This window comes from Antechinus flavipes, chromosome 4 (assembly GCF_016432865.1).
Source record: "Antechinus flavipes isolate AdamAnt ecotype Samford, QLD, Australia chromosome 4, AdamAnt_v2, whole genome shotgun sequence".
NCBI lineage: Eukaryota > Metazoa > Chordata > Mammalia > Dasyuromorphia > Dasyuridae > Antechinus > Antechinus flavipes.
Genome location: NC_067401.1, coordinates 340301697 through 340316992, shown reverse-complemented (window position 1 = coordinate 340316992; position 15296 = coordinate 340301697). Strand labels below are relative to the sequence as shown.

The window sequence follows — 15296 nt, the reverse complement described above, 5'->3', positions numbered from 1 at the left end:
CCAGTGGTGAGTTACAGATCAGGATGAGTAAAGATGACTCTAGACGCAATGGGAAACCTTAGCCTTTTTAAGCTAATATCTTCAACAGGTCTCAGTTTGACTGCAGTCACATTCCTTCAGTCAGTGATTAAGGCTAAACAGTAATTGAGGCAAAGAATGGCCTCTTTCACCTAGCCAAAAAAAAGTCTAAATAAACAAATAAATCTAGGAGGGAAAGGCTAAGAGTCTGACTTCAGTATTCAAAACTCCAGTATTCAAAGGGGAACAAAAAAAAAAAAACAAAACAAAAACATGAAGGTATTGACAGCATATGCAAATTTAACTGAAGAGGCTGCTTTAGGGGAGTGGAGATATTTTAAATATATTGATATTGTCAATATCAAGCAATGTCAAGCAATGATGTTCTTCTAGAATTTGAAAATAGAAGACAAAACTTAAGTTGAGTATTTGTGCCTGAAGAAATAAAGGAAAGAGAGACAATGGAAGGAACTCAGTAATGCAGAAGTAATACTTTATATAACTATATCATATTAAAGTGTTTTAACTCTTCAAGAATTCACCTATTCCTTTGAGTTAAGCCTATGAATCACTTCTTAGAATAATATTTTAAATGCCTAGGATTATAAAGGAAACCAGTAATATAAAAATTATCTCTATCTGTCTCTATCTCTATCTCTCTCTTTTTCCTCCTCCTCCTCCTCCTCTATCTCTTTCTATCTCTCTTTCTCTTCTTCCCCCTACATATATACATATGGATAGAGAGAAACATATGTATATATGTATGCTTACATATATATATGTGTGTACCTCTGTATTATATATAAAACATATATATATGAAACATATATATGTGTAAAGCTCCTTGGTTAAGAATCCCTGGTGTAGAAGAATTGTTCAAGGCCAATGACCAACATATTAGAGCTATCTGAAACTATAGAACAGGAGGAAAGATAAGCCTTATAAGACTCAATAGTTCTTTGGCCACATTAAAACTAGCATTCATTTGGTGTGTGAGGCTGTACCCCAATGATATCCAATTAACTTGATCATATTTATAGTATATCAAATGCCATGATCTTTCTTTTAATTTTTACAATTTGCCAAAAAATTGTGACAAATAAACACTATATGTTACTACGCAGTAGAAGCCATTCTATATGCTTCATAATTTATAAAGAAAACTAAAGATAATAAAAACAAAGACAAGCTTTCAAGTAAATAATATTTCATTTTTCATTTCTGGTTTCAGGGTCAGGAAGAAGACCCATGGAATGATGGGTTTCATAACCTTTCACAAAGTGTTCTTAAGCAGCTAAGTTTGGAAGGTCAACTAGAGAAAACAGCCTGAAGAAAATACTTTTGGTACTTAAAAGAAGTTTGTACAAAATATTTACCTTCTAGTTTCATGAAACTGTTAAAGTTCTACACATTGTGAATGATCTAAAAACTTCAAAGCAAGTAGCCTAGTGTATTATTTTCAGAAAAGAAAACTATTAAGGAGTAAATTATTAGCTAAGTTTGTACTGGTTGACCCCCCCCCAAAATCCTCTTTTGATTTTAAAAACATCCTCCAACTGCCTTTCTTCATATCCCTCTAAAATGCAAGACTTAGAAACACTGCTCATGATAGCAAAGATTCAAATCCACATAGGCATCCTGACTCATTAAAATGCATATTAAAATCAAATTTGCCTCTTCTAAACATTCAAGAGATCAAGATAACAGCAAAATCATTCAGGAATATATCAGTCTTCTGATTTTAATAGAATAAGTCTTCTAAAATAGGCATGCAATATATTTTTCCCATTAATCAACCAAGAAATTTATCAAAACTTTTCAAGTACTATATATTAAGCAACAGGGTTACAAAGTCAAAAATTAGTTTCTATCTTCAAAAAACTTCCTGATTCTCCTTCAAGAATTTTCTATATGTACATGTACCCATACAGATGTATAAAATAAATATAAAATAATATTGAAAGGGAGGAACTCGAAGAAAAAGAGGCTGGTCAAGAAAGGCCTCTTGTAAGGTGCACCATTTGGAATGATTTTTGAAAAAAAATAAGGAATCTAAAAGGCAAAAGCAAGAAGTATTCTATGTATCAGAGGTAGCTTGTACAAAGTCACAGAGATAGAAGGCAAAAAACCTCAAGTGAAATGTCAAAGAAGGCTAACATTTTTGAACCAACAATAGAGTAAAGAGGAATAATATGTAATAACATTTGAAAGGTGGGTTGAAGCCAGATTTTGAAAATCCTTAAATGCCAAGGACAGGAGTTTGTTTTTGATTCTAGAATTAATAGGGAAGTTTATTAATCATGGGATTATTCATTTCAAGCATGTGCTTGAAACATACTTGTTGAGAATTATCTATATGTTCCTGTATGATTTCACTATCATTTGTCCAGTTAAGAGCTATACATCCCACCACACTCGAAGACATAGACTCCCCAAGTTTATCTTACTGCTAGATTGGAGTATTATCTATTATTTGATTATTTGAGCCAATAGTCCCTTTTATTAGCACAGAAAATTATAATTTTATTATACTGGAATGGGATGGAGCTGTTATTTTAAATAGAAACAAATAGCATTCTGGAAAAAAGATGTTTTCAGAATTTTGCCTTTGTAAATCTTTCTCAAAAACTTGTAAACCAACTTTAAATATTTTTCCTGCCTCAGAAAGCTTCATTTCTTTTCCTTTTTAAAGGTCCATAGCTATTTTTATTTTCTGCATGGTCAGACAAGCATACTTCTGATTTTTAACAGCTGTGGGCATGGATTTTCATAAAAATACACTTCATTTGTGTCTGTTTGTTTTAAAATTCACGTAACAAGATATATTTTAGTCTAAGATATAAAGAATTGTTTGACCCTTTCAAAAATGGTAATCAGGTCATAGACCTAAGACCCGAGATATTCCAACAGTATAAACTTGTGTAGTTGTGGGTAAAACAGCTAAGAAAGAATATGATGTTTTTCAACTCCATTTAATACATTTTCTATTTCTGCGCTGTAATGTCTATATATGACTCATCTATGATTATCAATGAGCTAAGATTTAATTTGCTCTTTTAGATGCCTTTCAAGTTTTCCTTTTTTCTATCAAGAAAATCTGATGATACTGATTAATTGAAAATTATAAGAGAAATTATTGTATTGAACATTCTAAATTAATCCAGAATTCCCTAGATAGAGGGGAAATATATTAATGGATCAAAGGACAATGTCTTTAAGTTTACACATGGAGGAAATGGAACAGTCAGTAATATTAACATTAACTTTTTTTATCTTTCAAATTGAGGAAAGCAGGAGCTTTCTAAATAAAGGGAAACAAAATCAATCATTACATCTTATGTTTCTTTTGTCTAGTCTATTATATCCATGGGATGACAGAGATCACAAGATGTGCAGAGAAACAAAATAAAGTACCCACTCCTAGGAGGCCTATCATAGGAGCCAGAATCTGAATAATCTAAATCCCTTTTGCAGAGATATGGCAGCTATCTAAGAAAGATACTTCTAAAATTACCTCCCTTCATGTCTTTACAACTGGTTGTTGACATAAAATTAAAAAAATTTTAAAAAGATGTGTATGCTAGTGAGAGAAGCAAGCTTGCTCTGTTTACTTCTTTCTATATATAAATTATTGGGAATGTAAAAAAAAAAAAAGAAAGAAAAGACACTGAGTGTAGAGTGTAAAGCTAAAAACCAAAAGATCTTCAATTTTCACTCTGTCCTCAGCTGTATTAAACATGTGAGAACCAGTCTCTTTGACTAATGCTTTCAAGTGGTACTGTAAGAATTTCAAGAATTACACACAAGTATATTATTTATGGGAAAGTTTAAATGGATCTACAACTAGAAGTGAGGTTTGGATTAGTTAGTGATGACTTCTCAAGAATATTTCAAAAGCTATAATTCTATTATATAATTTGAAGTTCTTTAATTCAAAAGACTTTCCTCAATATTTTGTGCTAAACATCATAGTGTTGTTGAGGTAATGATTTCTATTTATAAATACTCTAAAATCCATTAGCTTTTGTCAATCAACTAGCATTTATACAATGCCTACAGTTTGCCAAGCATTGCTCTAGGCAATAGAGACACAAATAAAGGAATAAAAAAATCAAAATCCCAGTCCCTGATTGCAGACAGTTCACATGAAAGAGACAAAATACAAGATTACAAACAAGATATATACAGAATAAATTGAGGATAGCATCAGAGGGAAGGCACTAAGATTAGGAAAGGCTTCTTGTAAAAGGTGGTTCTTTAGCTGAAGCTTAAAGAAAGGTAGGAAAAACAAAAAGCTAAGATGAGGACAGAGAGAATTCCAGTAAGAGGGGGATAGCCAGTGAAAATACTGAGTCAGGAGATGGAATAGTGTGCTCAAGGAGCAACAAGGATGTGGTGAAGAATAAGAAGATTGGGAAGGTAGGAAAGGGCCAAGTTTTGAAGGGTTTTAAAAGGCAAACAGAGGATTTTATACTTGATCCTGGAGGCAATAGGGAGCCATTGGGATTTATTTAATAAAGCAATGTTATGGCCATATCATTGTATCAGAAAGATCGATTTCACAGATGAGTAGAAAATTGATCAAAATGGAAAGGGGCTTAAGACAAAAAGAAAATTTTTCAGGCTATTGCAAAAGTCTAGGTACAATGTGACAAACCCTGTGCAAAGGGGCAGTGTCAGAGAAGTTGTAATATATGAGAAATGTTTCAAAGGCATAAATAATAAGATATGACGACTGATTGGATATGATGGAGGAGGGACAATTGAATGTTCCAAAATGATGTCTGCCACAGGAGAAAGCAATTAGCCAATTAATAAAAGGGAGCGTTATTCATAGAAGTAATGTAAAAAACTACACATCTAGCCTAAGACCTTATTCTTTGTCAGTGTGAAAACATATTGGCTGAAGCTTGCTTACAGCCAAAAAAGATATGTGAAATTCAAACATATTTGGTGAATTTTAAACACTTTATTAATCAGTGATACACATAGCTAACAAACAAGGACTTTGAAGCTCAAACAAAAAGTTAGCATTTAATACCAAAAATGTAAATAAGACCATCATTCAGATATTTGCTAATTGTGTTTCCCTTATATAAATATTCTTCTATATTTACTAGTTCAACTAATTAGAGCATGATGCTAATCAGAACAAATTCATGAATTTGATTCTGAAATGAGCTTGTTAGACTTTTTCTATTCAATAGCTACAGACTACACTTAATCCTGCTCATCTGATAAATGAATTCTGCTGGTCATATTGATACCAATTTGAAAGTAGGGAAGTAAGACAAGAGGAACTAATGGAAAGTGTCTGGATAAATCAGTACAAATTCAATAATTAAAATATAATAAAAGAAACCTCTAAGTATATGATCTATTGGATGTGGATCATAACCACATTGTCTTCATATTCTAAGGACAAATGTCTTTACTTGTCAAGTTATGAATAATATATATGCTATTTTCCAAAAATAGTAGAATTATATTTCAAGGAAAAAATGTGACTTTAGGTCAAGTATAGAACTACAAATAGTTATAAATTTCTACTACATAAAAATTCCTTTAAAAAAAACGTATCTAATAAAAAGAAGCAAAAAAATACAGCATCTCTATTCAATCCCACCAGGGATTTGCTATGTAACCTTAGAAAGCAAAAGTTTCATATCATTTTGTCTTAATTTGCATTAGATCATGAATGTAGATATAAAGGTGGGAAAAGGGGTGGCACAAAAAATTATAATTAAGTTTGTTTCTTAAGATCAGCACAACGATTTTGACAAAACTATAGGACCAAAGAGTACAATCTAGACCTTTTTTTTTTAATGTCTTCCTGGAAACTCCTTCAACAACAAAGATCCTGCTTTTTATTTGTCCTACATACAACGATCCACCACAACCTTAGTCAGCACTAGGAAAAAAAATTCAGTAAGTAAATCTTGATTTATAATCTCCTATTAATAACTTAATCTACTGACCAGCAACATGAGGAGTTTTTTTAGCAGAGGCATTTAATAATAATTGAATTGTTTTGATAACCTTGAACATGAAAGGTTTCAAAGTACATCTTTTTTTTAATGTTTATCATTATCCTAATTTATTATTGTACAACGAATTTGTAAGAATTTTATTTTTTCAACAGCACTTTAAAATCTCTGCCTAATTTTCAAGGGATTTCTGACACTTTAATCTGAAACTTTAGGAAAATTATCTATCAATTAATATTGATTATTTTAGAAGTTATCTGAAAATTAAGTAGATGAAGAGTTGTTTTCATTGATTCTCCCAACAAATTGCAAATAGTTTTATATTGTGACCACAAAAGCTCAGACTCAGCATCCTTACCTGGCACCCTCTTTGCCCAGTTGATCATGTGAACAAGCTCCCTGTCTGCCAGGTTGGTCAATAAACTCATCATTGAAGCTTCACTGAAAGGTCTGTTCGGATCATATTCAGAATAGAGTATTGGCGGCTCAGCTTCCAGCAAGGCACTGACCATTTGTTCAGCTGTCAGGGACAAGGCGGGACTGTTCTTCTTGGTATGTTTTATCAAGAGAGGGCTTGGCCAAAGAGTAGATGCTCTCATGTCAGTGGAGGGACCTGCTTCATTTCTCCCATCCTGATCATCTCTTTGGCGTTTATGCTTCAACATGCGCCCACCTCGGCGATCCTTCCGGATTCCTAAGGTTGCAAAAAGAAACTAGTTAGTTGCTTCTGCTTTAACTTTACACTTTTACATTGAAATCACCATATTTTAAATTTCTTTTCAATTATTTTCTGTTATGAACACTAGAAAAATAATAAAAATATTAAATGACTAATAACCAATTATTAGGAATTGACTAAATTACAGAATATCAATATTTTTAAAATAGAGATAACCTTGTTATTGGACAAAAGCATTCAATCCTCCATACTTTCAAACTAACTACTTGATAGAGACAACTGATTACAATAATTTATCTAAGGTGACAGCTAACTTATAAGACACAGGAGGTTTGATCAAGTTTTCATTACCACAAAACTGACAATTCATCATTTGGGATGTTTTCTCTGCTGAAAGAATAGCTATCATTCAGGTTCCAGAATTTTGCCGAGCTCTTGCTTTTCACAAATGTTTTTCTTTTTCCCCCATCATAAAAATTTCCAGTTTATTATTATTTTTTGGCTAAACATATACTCAGTGGTTCTTGCTAACAAAATTATGGGGACATATTCCATTTCTTTCAAACTGCCTTGTTTAATTATATTAGTCCACAAAAGGCAGCACTACTAAACAAAGAGTAGGTTTGCAATTAAACAAATGAAAAATAAAAATTCTTATGGCCACTAAAAGTCTTTAACTTCACCATATCTAGCCAAATTGCAAGTTTTATTAAAGCTTGGCTAACAAGAATGTTTACATTAGTGAAAAAAGTTATTGCAACCAATTTTTTTTAATTCAAGAGAACACACAAGGAAATTTACTGTTCAGAAAATATGGCTTTACTGAATATACTGTCAGACATAACGTGTTAATGTTAAAACTTTTTTTTTCTTTCTTATTCTTTGGTATAAGGATGTCTCTCTCAGTAGAGAATAAGGGAGTCCTAAAAACCTTTAAAATATTGAAACTTAAAACTGCACTAAAACTTGGAAGCAAAAATGGTATGAGAATAAAAGACACCAAACCCAGAATAAAGATATGGAATTGGTCAGACTCTTTCTTCAAAATGTCAAGGAACCTAGAAAAATGTTTTCTTTGGGGAATATTAGATTAGATTACTGTTCTCCATTTTACAGCTGGGACCTAAGGACAGAAAGGTTGAATGACTCATTGGGAATTGAAATTAGGGTCTTTCTGACTCCAAGTCTAGCATGTTATCTAGTACATATTCTCTCATTTCGTTTCCAATCATAATTAGCATCTAAATGGTGATGAAATATGTGTGTGTATATACGCATGCCATCATTTAAGCCTCACAACTAGCCTGAGAGGTAGGCACTATAGGCAGTGTTACCTACATTTTACAAGTGAGAAAATTGAGGCACAGTAAAATAACTTGTTCATAGTCAGTGCCAAAGGTAAGATTTGAAAGTGAATCGTACTTGATCCTGATCCAGCAAGGTCTCTACTGTGCTATAACAACTCTCTGTACATTTTCTAGAAAGAACACAGATTTTATAGTTAGAGGACCTGGTTTTCTCTCCTTTCTCTGATGTTTACTACTTGTGAGACCTTGAGCAAATCACTCTGCTCAGATTCTTCATCTGGAAAATGAAGAGTGTGGATGAGAAGACAACTTAATCTCTTTCAATTAGGTAGTTGAGAGGTGTCAAAGAATACAAAGTACTGAATTTAGAGACAGAACTGGGTTACAATCCTGCCTCAGGATGACCTTAGGCTAGTCATTTGAGGATCATTATTGTCAATTTCCTCATCCATAAAATGCAGATAATAACAGTACCACCACCCCAGAGTTGTTATAAGAATCAAATGAGGTCCTATATGTCCCACTACTTTGCAAACCTTAAAGCGCTAAAGACATGCTAGCTATTATTATTACTATTGTTTTTATTATTGTTATTATTATGACTTAATATTTATACTTCTATAAGATTATAATCAGTAAAACCTCTACTTAATATTCAAACTAACAAGATAATCTTCAATTTGTAGTTTTAAACTTTGGCCATCACATAATGTAGAAAGTTGACGTCCTTGGAGAAACTTTTAGTTGTAAAAATAAATTGAGAAGACTGATAATAGTATTTGTGTCAAAACCAAGCCAGCTTTCATCCCTTCATCTGAACCATCACAGCAATCTCCTAATCTTCCTTTCTCAAATCTTTCCCTACTCTCATCCACTTTCCAAAGAGCTATTTGAGTAAATTTCCTAAATCACTCCTCTACTCAGCAAATATCTGTTGCTCCTTATTGCCAGTAGAAACAAATTTCAACTCCTCTATTTGACATTTAAAGTTCCTTAAAACTCAGCTTTTCTTGTCTGATTATACTTTACTTCCCTCCAAACACAGTGCAGTCCAACCAAAATGACATTTTTGCAATTCTTCATATATAACATTCTATTAACTATCTATATCTTGACACACTGGCTGATTCCTCTGCCTGGCCATAATCTCTCCTCATCTCTGCCTCCTGGAATCCTTAATTTTTTCATTATTTAGCAAAAGCCTCATCATTTATATAAATACAGTTTCCCTAAGTTATTAGTACAGTTAAGTAATGCAGGACATAGGGTATTAGACTTGGAATCTGGAAGATCTTCAAATCCTGCCCTCGGAGTTTACTCGTTATATCACCCTGGGCAAGTCATTTAACTTCTTTCATTCTCAATTTCCTCATTGTTAAATGGAGATAATGATAACACTTACCTTAGAGGGTTGTCATGAGGTTCAAATGAAATTATATAAATAAATATAAATAAAAATTTAACGTTAGCAATTATAATTATTCATTATTATACCTCCTTCCTGCAACCTTTATCTTATATCCAATACAGAGAAAGAGACAGAGAAACAGAAAGGGGAAATTAAGAAATGATTTTTTGTTAGTCGATTATTTTGATATTTGAAGTTAAATTACTTCACTGTCAAATATCTTGGACAAGAGCAGTAGACAGTGTAAGAATATGATAAGGCTTCAGAACAAAAGTTCTTTAAAGGGTATTGAAAACTGATATTTTTAAGAACAATTCATAATTACATGCTTGGATCTTATAGTAGAAGATAAGATTCAATTACAATTTCACTTCAGTTGATGGGGATGAATTATTTTCTCAGTGTTATTAGGCTTCTTTCTGAAATATTATTTAGGCCTAGAGTCTACAACTGCAAAGAGTAAGGTAATTAAAATGAAGAAAATAGGGCCTATGAGGAATGAAGAAGTGATTCAATTATAGAAGAGAAGGCTGAGGAATGTCATTGGCTTCACTAAAGTGAAAGGAAAAGTTAATTGATTTCAAGTAAAGAATAAGAGATTTAGATTAAATCCAAGGACTGATACTGATGATTGTCAAATGTTAGCATACTTATAAAGATAGGCTATGATCTCTTGTTCCTTGGAAGTATTTGAAATTAGTGTAGTTATTCATATGAATGATGGTTTTTGAGAGTACTGTGAAACCCTGGAATTGACTCACCTCCCTTATAAGTCTAATGGAAGTATGATTCACATGGTAATTTCTAAACCAAAGTGAATTGAAGTTAGCTGGGAAGTAGAAAAGCAGGCAGTCTAATATTTATAAAATTCTTACCAGATACAAAAATAAAAATGATGAGTAGAATCAATCAATATTAAAACTCAGTTTATTTCTATCTCATCAGCTTTCTAAAAGTTGAAATGTAGTTTGAGAAGAAAAACAAGCAAATTTGTAAATCATTGGCAATGAAAAAAAATACAAATTTAAACAATTCTTAACTTTCACCTCATATCCAGCAAATTGGCAAAGATAATAAAAGTTAGAAATAGTAAAGTGGAATGATGAAAAGACAAATACAGTAAACAGATTGATGGATCTTTCATATGGTTCTGGAAAGCAATTTTATGTTTTGCTTTTGTTTTTTTTTTTAAAGTGTTAAAATGTCTATACCCTTTGATCCAGAGAAACTCTTGCTTAAAGATACCCTAGGGATCCTTAAGGTGTTGAATACCCTGAAATATTTATATACCAGTACTTTAAAAAATCAAGGAAGTAGAAATAAAGTGGATATCTATCAATTGAAAGAATGACAATCAAATTATTATATATTGGTTTACTAATATGTTGTAACTGTGCTGTAAAGGTAGTGGATATAATTTATTGAAATATATATTAAAACAAAAATTGATAGAAAGAAGTAAAAAGAATCAAGAACACAATACACATAATTATTATAACAAGTGAGTTACCAAAGAAGAAAAAAGATGATGGTGGTAGTGGTGGTGATGGTGATAAAGGAAAAGGTGAAAAAACTGAAAACTACATAATCATAATGAGCACAATTAACACTGAATAAAAGTCAAGAAAATTTATCTCTTTTCCTACTTAGGAGACATGCGGGAGTATATGAGTAGAATATTTCATATACTTTAAGATTTCATTGATGTTGGGTTTTTTTCTTTATTTTTTTACAAGAGAAGAATGACTTACTGAAATAGGATGGGCAGGGATATATTCTGAAATTAAGAGTCATATCAAAAAAAAAAAGATATCATTTGAAAAATTCTAAAACAGAAAAACATGATAAACACAATGGTACAGATAACTCTAACCAATAACCCATCTGCAACAGCAAGTCATAAAACAAAGATTAATGTTTGCCAAAGGAATTTGCTCTTCTTATGGAGAATGTCTAAATGCAGTAGAGATTTCATATAGATTATAAGGTACCATAGTATTTAGATGGTAATTTGTAGATGGCATTGTGCTTGGTTCATGCAGCAAAGTATAAGTTCTTCCAATGACATCCATAATTATTCTAAATAAATGATCTAACAATTCACTCAGGGAGAAAAACAGATAAGTTTAAAAAACACAAATAGTATACAAATGGATAGCCAGTCTATTGAGCCATTACAGATGGACATTGAGCTGGGAACAGAATTGCATAAGAAGTACAAAGTAGACTAGATTACATTGAGAAAAATTCAGAGTGCTTCTAATGATCTCAAGCTGTTCCTTGATACATTACATCTTTTATCCCAAATATCTTCTCAATGATATTATATGAGTAAGTTTGTTGGAACACCACAATCTTTAAAAAATAAAAAATGCAGATGAGCCAGAAACCAACAAAAAGGTAAATTATGGATATAAACAGGCTATAATACATGTCTGATGATGACCTATGCTTTTTGAATAAGAGATGGCATAAGGTATATCATGTGAAAAATGTATAGCTGGTGAGGGGATGCAAAATTATGTCATAAGAACAAAAATTGAAGGAACTACACAAATGCTTAGGTTTAGGGGGAAAAGGTTGTATGAATTTTCTCATGTGGGAAAAGATACATAAGTGCTATCTTGCAGTATTTTATGGGCTATTGTGTGGAAAAGAGATGAGACTTATTCTACTTGGACCCATAAGACAGATGTAATACTAAATGTAAAAAATTAAAGTGAAATAAATGTTTATACTCCGAATAAGGGAGAACTTCCTACAAATTAGATCTGTTATTGTTGTTGTTGTTGCTGCTGCTGCTGCTACTGCTGCTATCTTAATGGAAAAAGCAGTTTGGGGAGCCCATCCCCACCCCATCACTAGAGGATTTCATGAAGAAATAGATGGCTATTTAATGGGCAAGGAATAAATTCTTTAAATTGGATTTGGATTAGATATTCCTTAAGATTCCTTCCATTTCTAAGATTCTATGATGCCATACACATGTGATGGAATCCTATGATACTACTCTAGGAAGTATACATATCTGCACTAAGAATATACAAATAACAATATGGCACAAAAATTCTAAAATTATCCTAATTTTAATGGGGATTGAATGGGCAAACATGGAATTCTAAACTCCATTTGTAAATCGATCTGGCTTAAAATGAAGTCTACAGAAGCAACATAATTTAGTGGCTTGAGTGCTAGAATTAGAAGCAAAATATCTGGGTTCAAATTCCACTTCAAAAAGTTATTAGTTGCATGAATCATAAGCAAATCATTGAACTTCTCAGAATCACTTTCCTAATTTGTAAACTGTTTGTACTTTATACCTTATCATGGTGTCAATTAGTCAGTCCAAAAGCTTTTATTAAGCGTCTACAATGCTCCAGGTACTGTATTAAACACTGGGGCTACCAAAAAAAAAGGTGAAAGATAGTCCCTGACTCAAGGTTCTCACAGTTTAATGGGGAAGTTGTTTTGAATTAAGCACTTTTCAAATTTAAAAGTGTTGGATAGAGCTTCAGCCCTGGGAGTCAGGAGGATTTGAGTTCAAATCTGCCCTCAAACACTTAATACTTCCTAGCTATGTGACCTAAAGCTAGTTACTTGACCCCAATTGCCTAAAAAAAAATTTGTGTTCTACAAATATGAACTATTTTTATTATCACTGCAGAATTATGCACAATATAGACTGGGCCTAATTTATAGTTAATTCTCCATTATTGTGGATTGTGGAAAATAGGAATAGCATAGAACATTGAAATTCACAGATAATTTTTTTAAATGTATTATCTTCTCTTTAACAAAGAAACTTTAAGGACTATTTCTGAATAGCCAAAAAAAAAATCCACACTAGTAAAATAGCCAAACGATCAATATGCCAGGCAGCAAAAATGAGAATGATAAACATTTAGTTTGAATTACTCAAAAACAATTAGATATGACAATCAAAATTGTCTGTATAACATGTAGTACTTAGTATGTTTGCAAACATTGTGCACAATTTTAATAGCATACAAACAAGATTTGTTGTCATCTAATTTAAAATTGATAGCACTCAAAATGAATGAGGATAATAAAGAAAAATGTTTCAATAACATTATGAAAAAGTTCCACAATTACTACACTGTTGCACTTGCCCTCATTTGTCCAAGGTTATGGATCTCTCCTAAGAAGGAAAAAAGATTTCAAATGAAAGGCTTCACAAGAAGAAGATGCTTCCACCAAAAGATACTGGAAGGCCAGGAGCACCCTAAAAGTATTTGCCAGTGCAAGAGTAGATAGGTGAGATATGAAGTGGAGAGGCTGAAAGGGGAAAGGGAGATAGAAGATGGGAAAATAGAAAATCAGAAAAGATAAACTACTTTAAAGTACAGTCCTGCCCATAACGTTATTAAGTGAGAGATTTGTTCCAAGAACCTCCTAGGTCAAGTGAGCAATTTTGAAAGCCTATTTCTAATTATACAAAGTTGTCATTAACTGCTCATTTTTCATTCTTTGAATTCCTTAGCTTGGTATTTGTATCTCAACAAAAGCTAGAGAGCTAACAATGTTTCTTAATGAAGGAATTCAATTTATTATTCCACTTTAATTTGGGGTCTGACTTTTTAATGACTTTTTAAATGATCTTTTCTTTTGCTTAACATTGTATGCCACCAGTGAAATCTTATAGCTAAGGTTAATCTCACAACTATCTTAAGACTACTTTGAAATAGTATCAAATATGTCAAATATTTAAATCAAATATATAAAACATGATAACTTCCCCTCCTATTTTTCAGTAAGGCCACATTGCTCACTTTAATTCAAAAGACAAAGAAATGTAAAAGGGTTTTTTTTTTAAAAAAAAATTTTATGAAAGTTTGGAGTGCTAAATAATGTCTATGTCCTTCTGAATTGATTTTTATTATTTCCTCCAAACACCTAGCCTATAACAACTTCCAGTCCACAGCTTAAAAAATCCTAAACTCCAGAAATCTCTCTAAATGGCAATGAAAAGAGGTTATTAGTGTGAAGATAGTGAGCCAGGAATTCTCCAAGATAGAAGATGACCTGGCAGCCCAACAAAATCTATTACATGTGCCAACATTAAGTTGCCCAAGCTAAAACTATTAAAACATCCATCCAAACCAAATGGATGAAAAATAAAATTTCATTCCAAAATTAAAATATGAACATTGAAAACAAACACATTGGTGCTCTTGAAAGACCACTCAGTCTTTGTTTACCCAAATTCAACAGCTATAATGGCAGCTAGGTAATACTGGGAAAGATCTGAGTTTGAATTCTATTTTAGACACTTACTGTGACTCTAGACAATTCTCTTAATCTCTTTGTTTCATTAGCTTTTTCATATATTAAATGAAGGAGTTGGACTCAATACCATTTAAAATCCATTCTTGGGTCTAAATTGGTCTTTTATAAATGGTACAGGACCAACATGGCCAGGGTATTTTAGAAGTGCCAAAAAACAAAATGCATAATAATCTCTGCCATTATTAGCTCACAGAATTGTTGTGACGGGAAGCAATATGACATAGGAGGGTAGAAAGAATCCTAGACCTAAAATCAAAAGACCTAAGTTCAAACTCTGTCTCAGATATTTATGATCTCTATGAACATGTGCAAGTCAAAAATCCCTCTCAGCCTTAGTTTCTTCTGTTTTAAATGAATATCATAGCACTAAAATTATAAAGGTTATGTCAGCATCATAGATTTAGAGTTGGAAAGGAATTTGGAGGTAAAGTAAGACCCTTCATTTTCAAATGCAGAAACTAAAGCCAAGAGTAGTTTGTCCAAACTTATCTAGTTAGTGTCTGAGGTAGAAACAAAACTCAGCACTTCCTGATCTCCCAGCCCTCTCTCTGCTATACCTTATTGCCTCTCATGGGACATAGATAACAAAA

The 15296-nt window shown here is 32.3% G+C and overlaps 1 protein-coding gene across 3 annotated transcripts in view; it reads right to left on the bottom strand.

The window, feature by feature from the left end:
* Positions 1-15296, bottom strand: part of ESR1 (estrogen receptor 1) — a 532517-nt gene that overhangs the window by 237599 nt on the left and 279622 nt on the right. For all 3 annotated transcript variants that reach the window (XM_051997959.1, XM_051997958.1, XM_051997957.1), the window contains one exon: positions 6364-6699. In XM_051997959.1, the coding sequence (XP_051853919.1) occupies positions 6364-6699 (336 nt within the window). The remainder of the gene's footprint in view (positions 1-6363; positions 6700-15296) is intronic.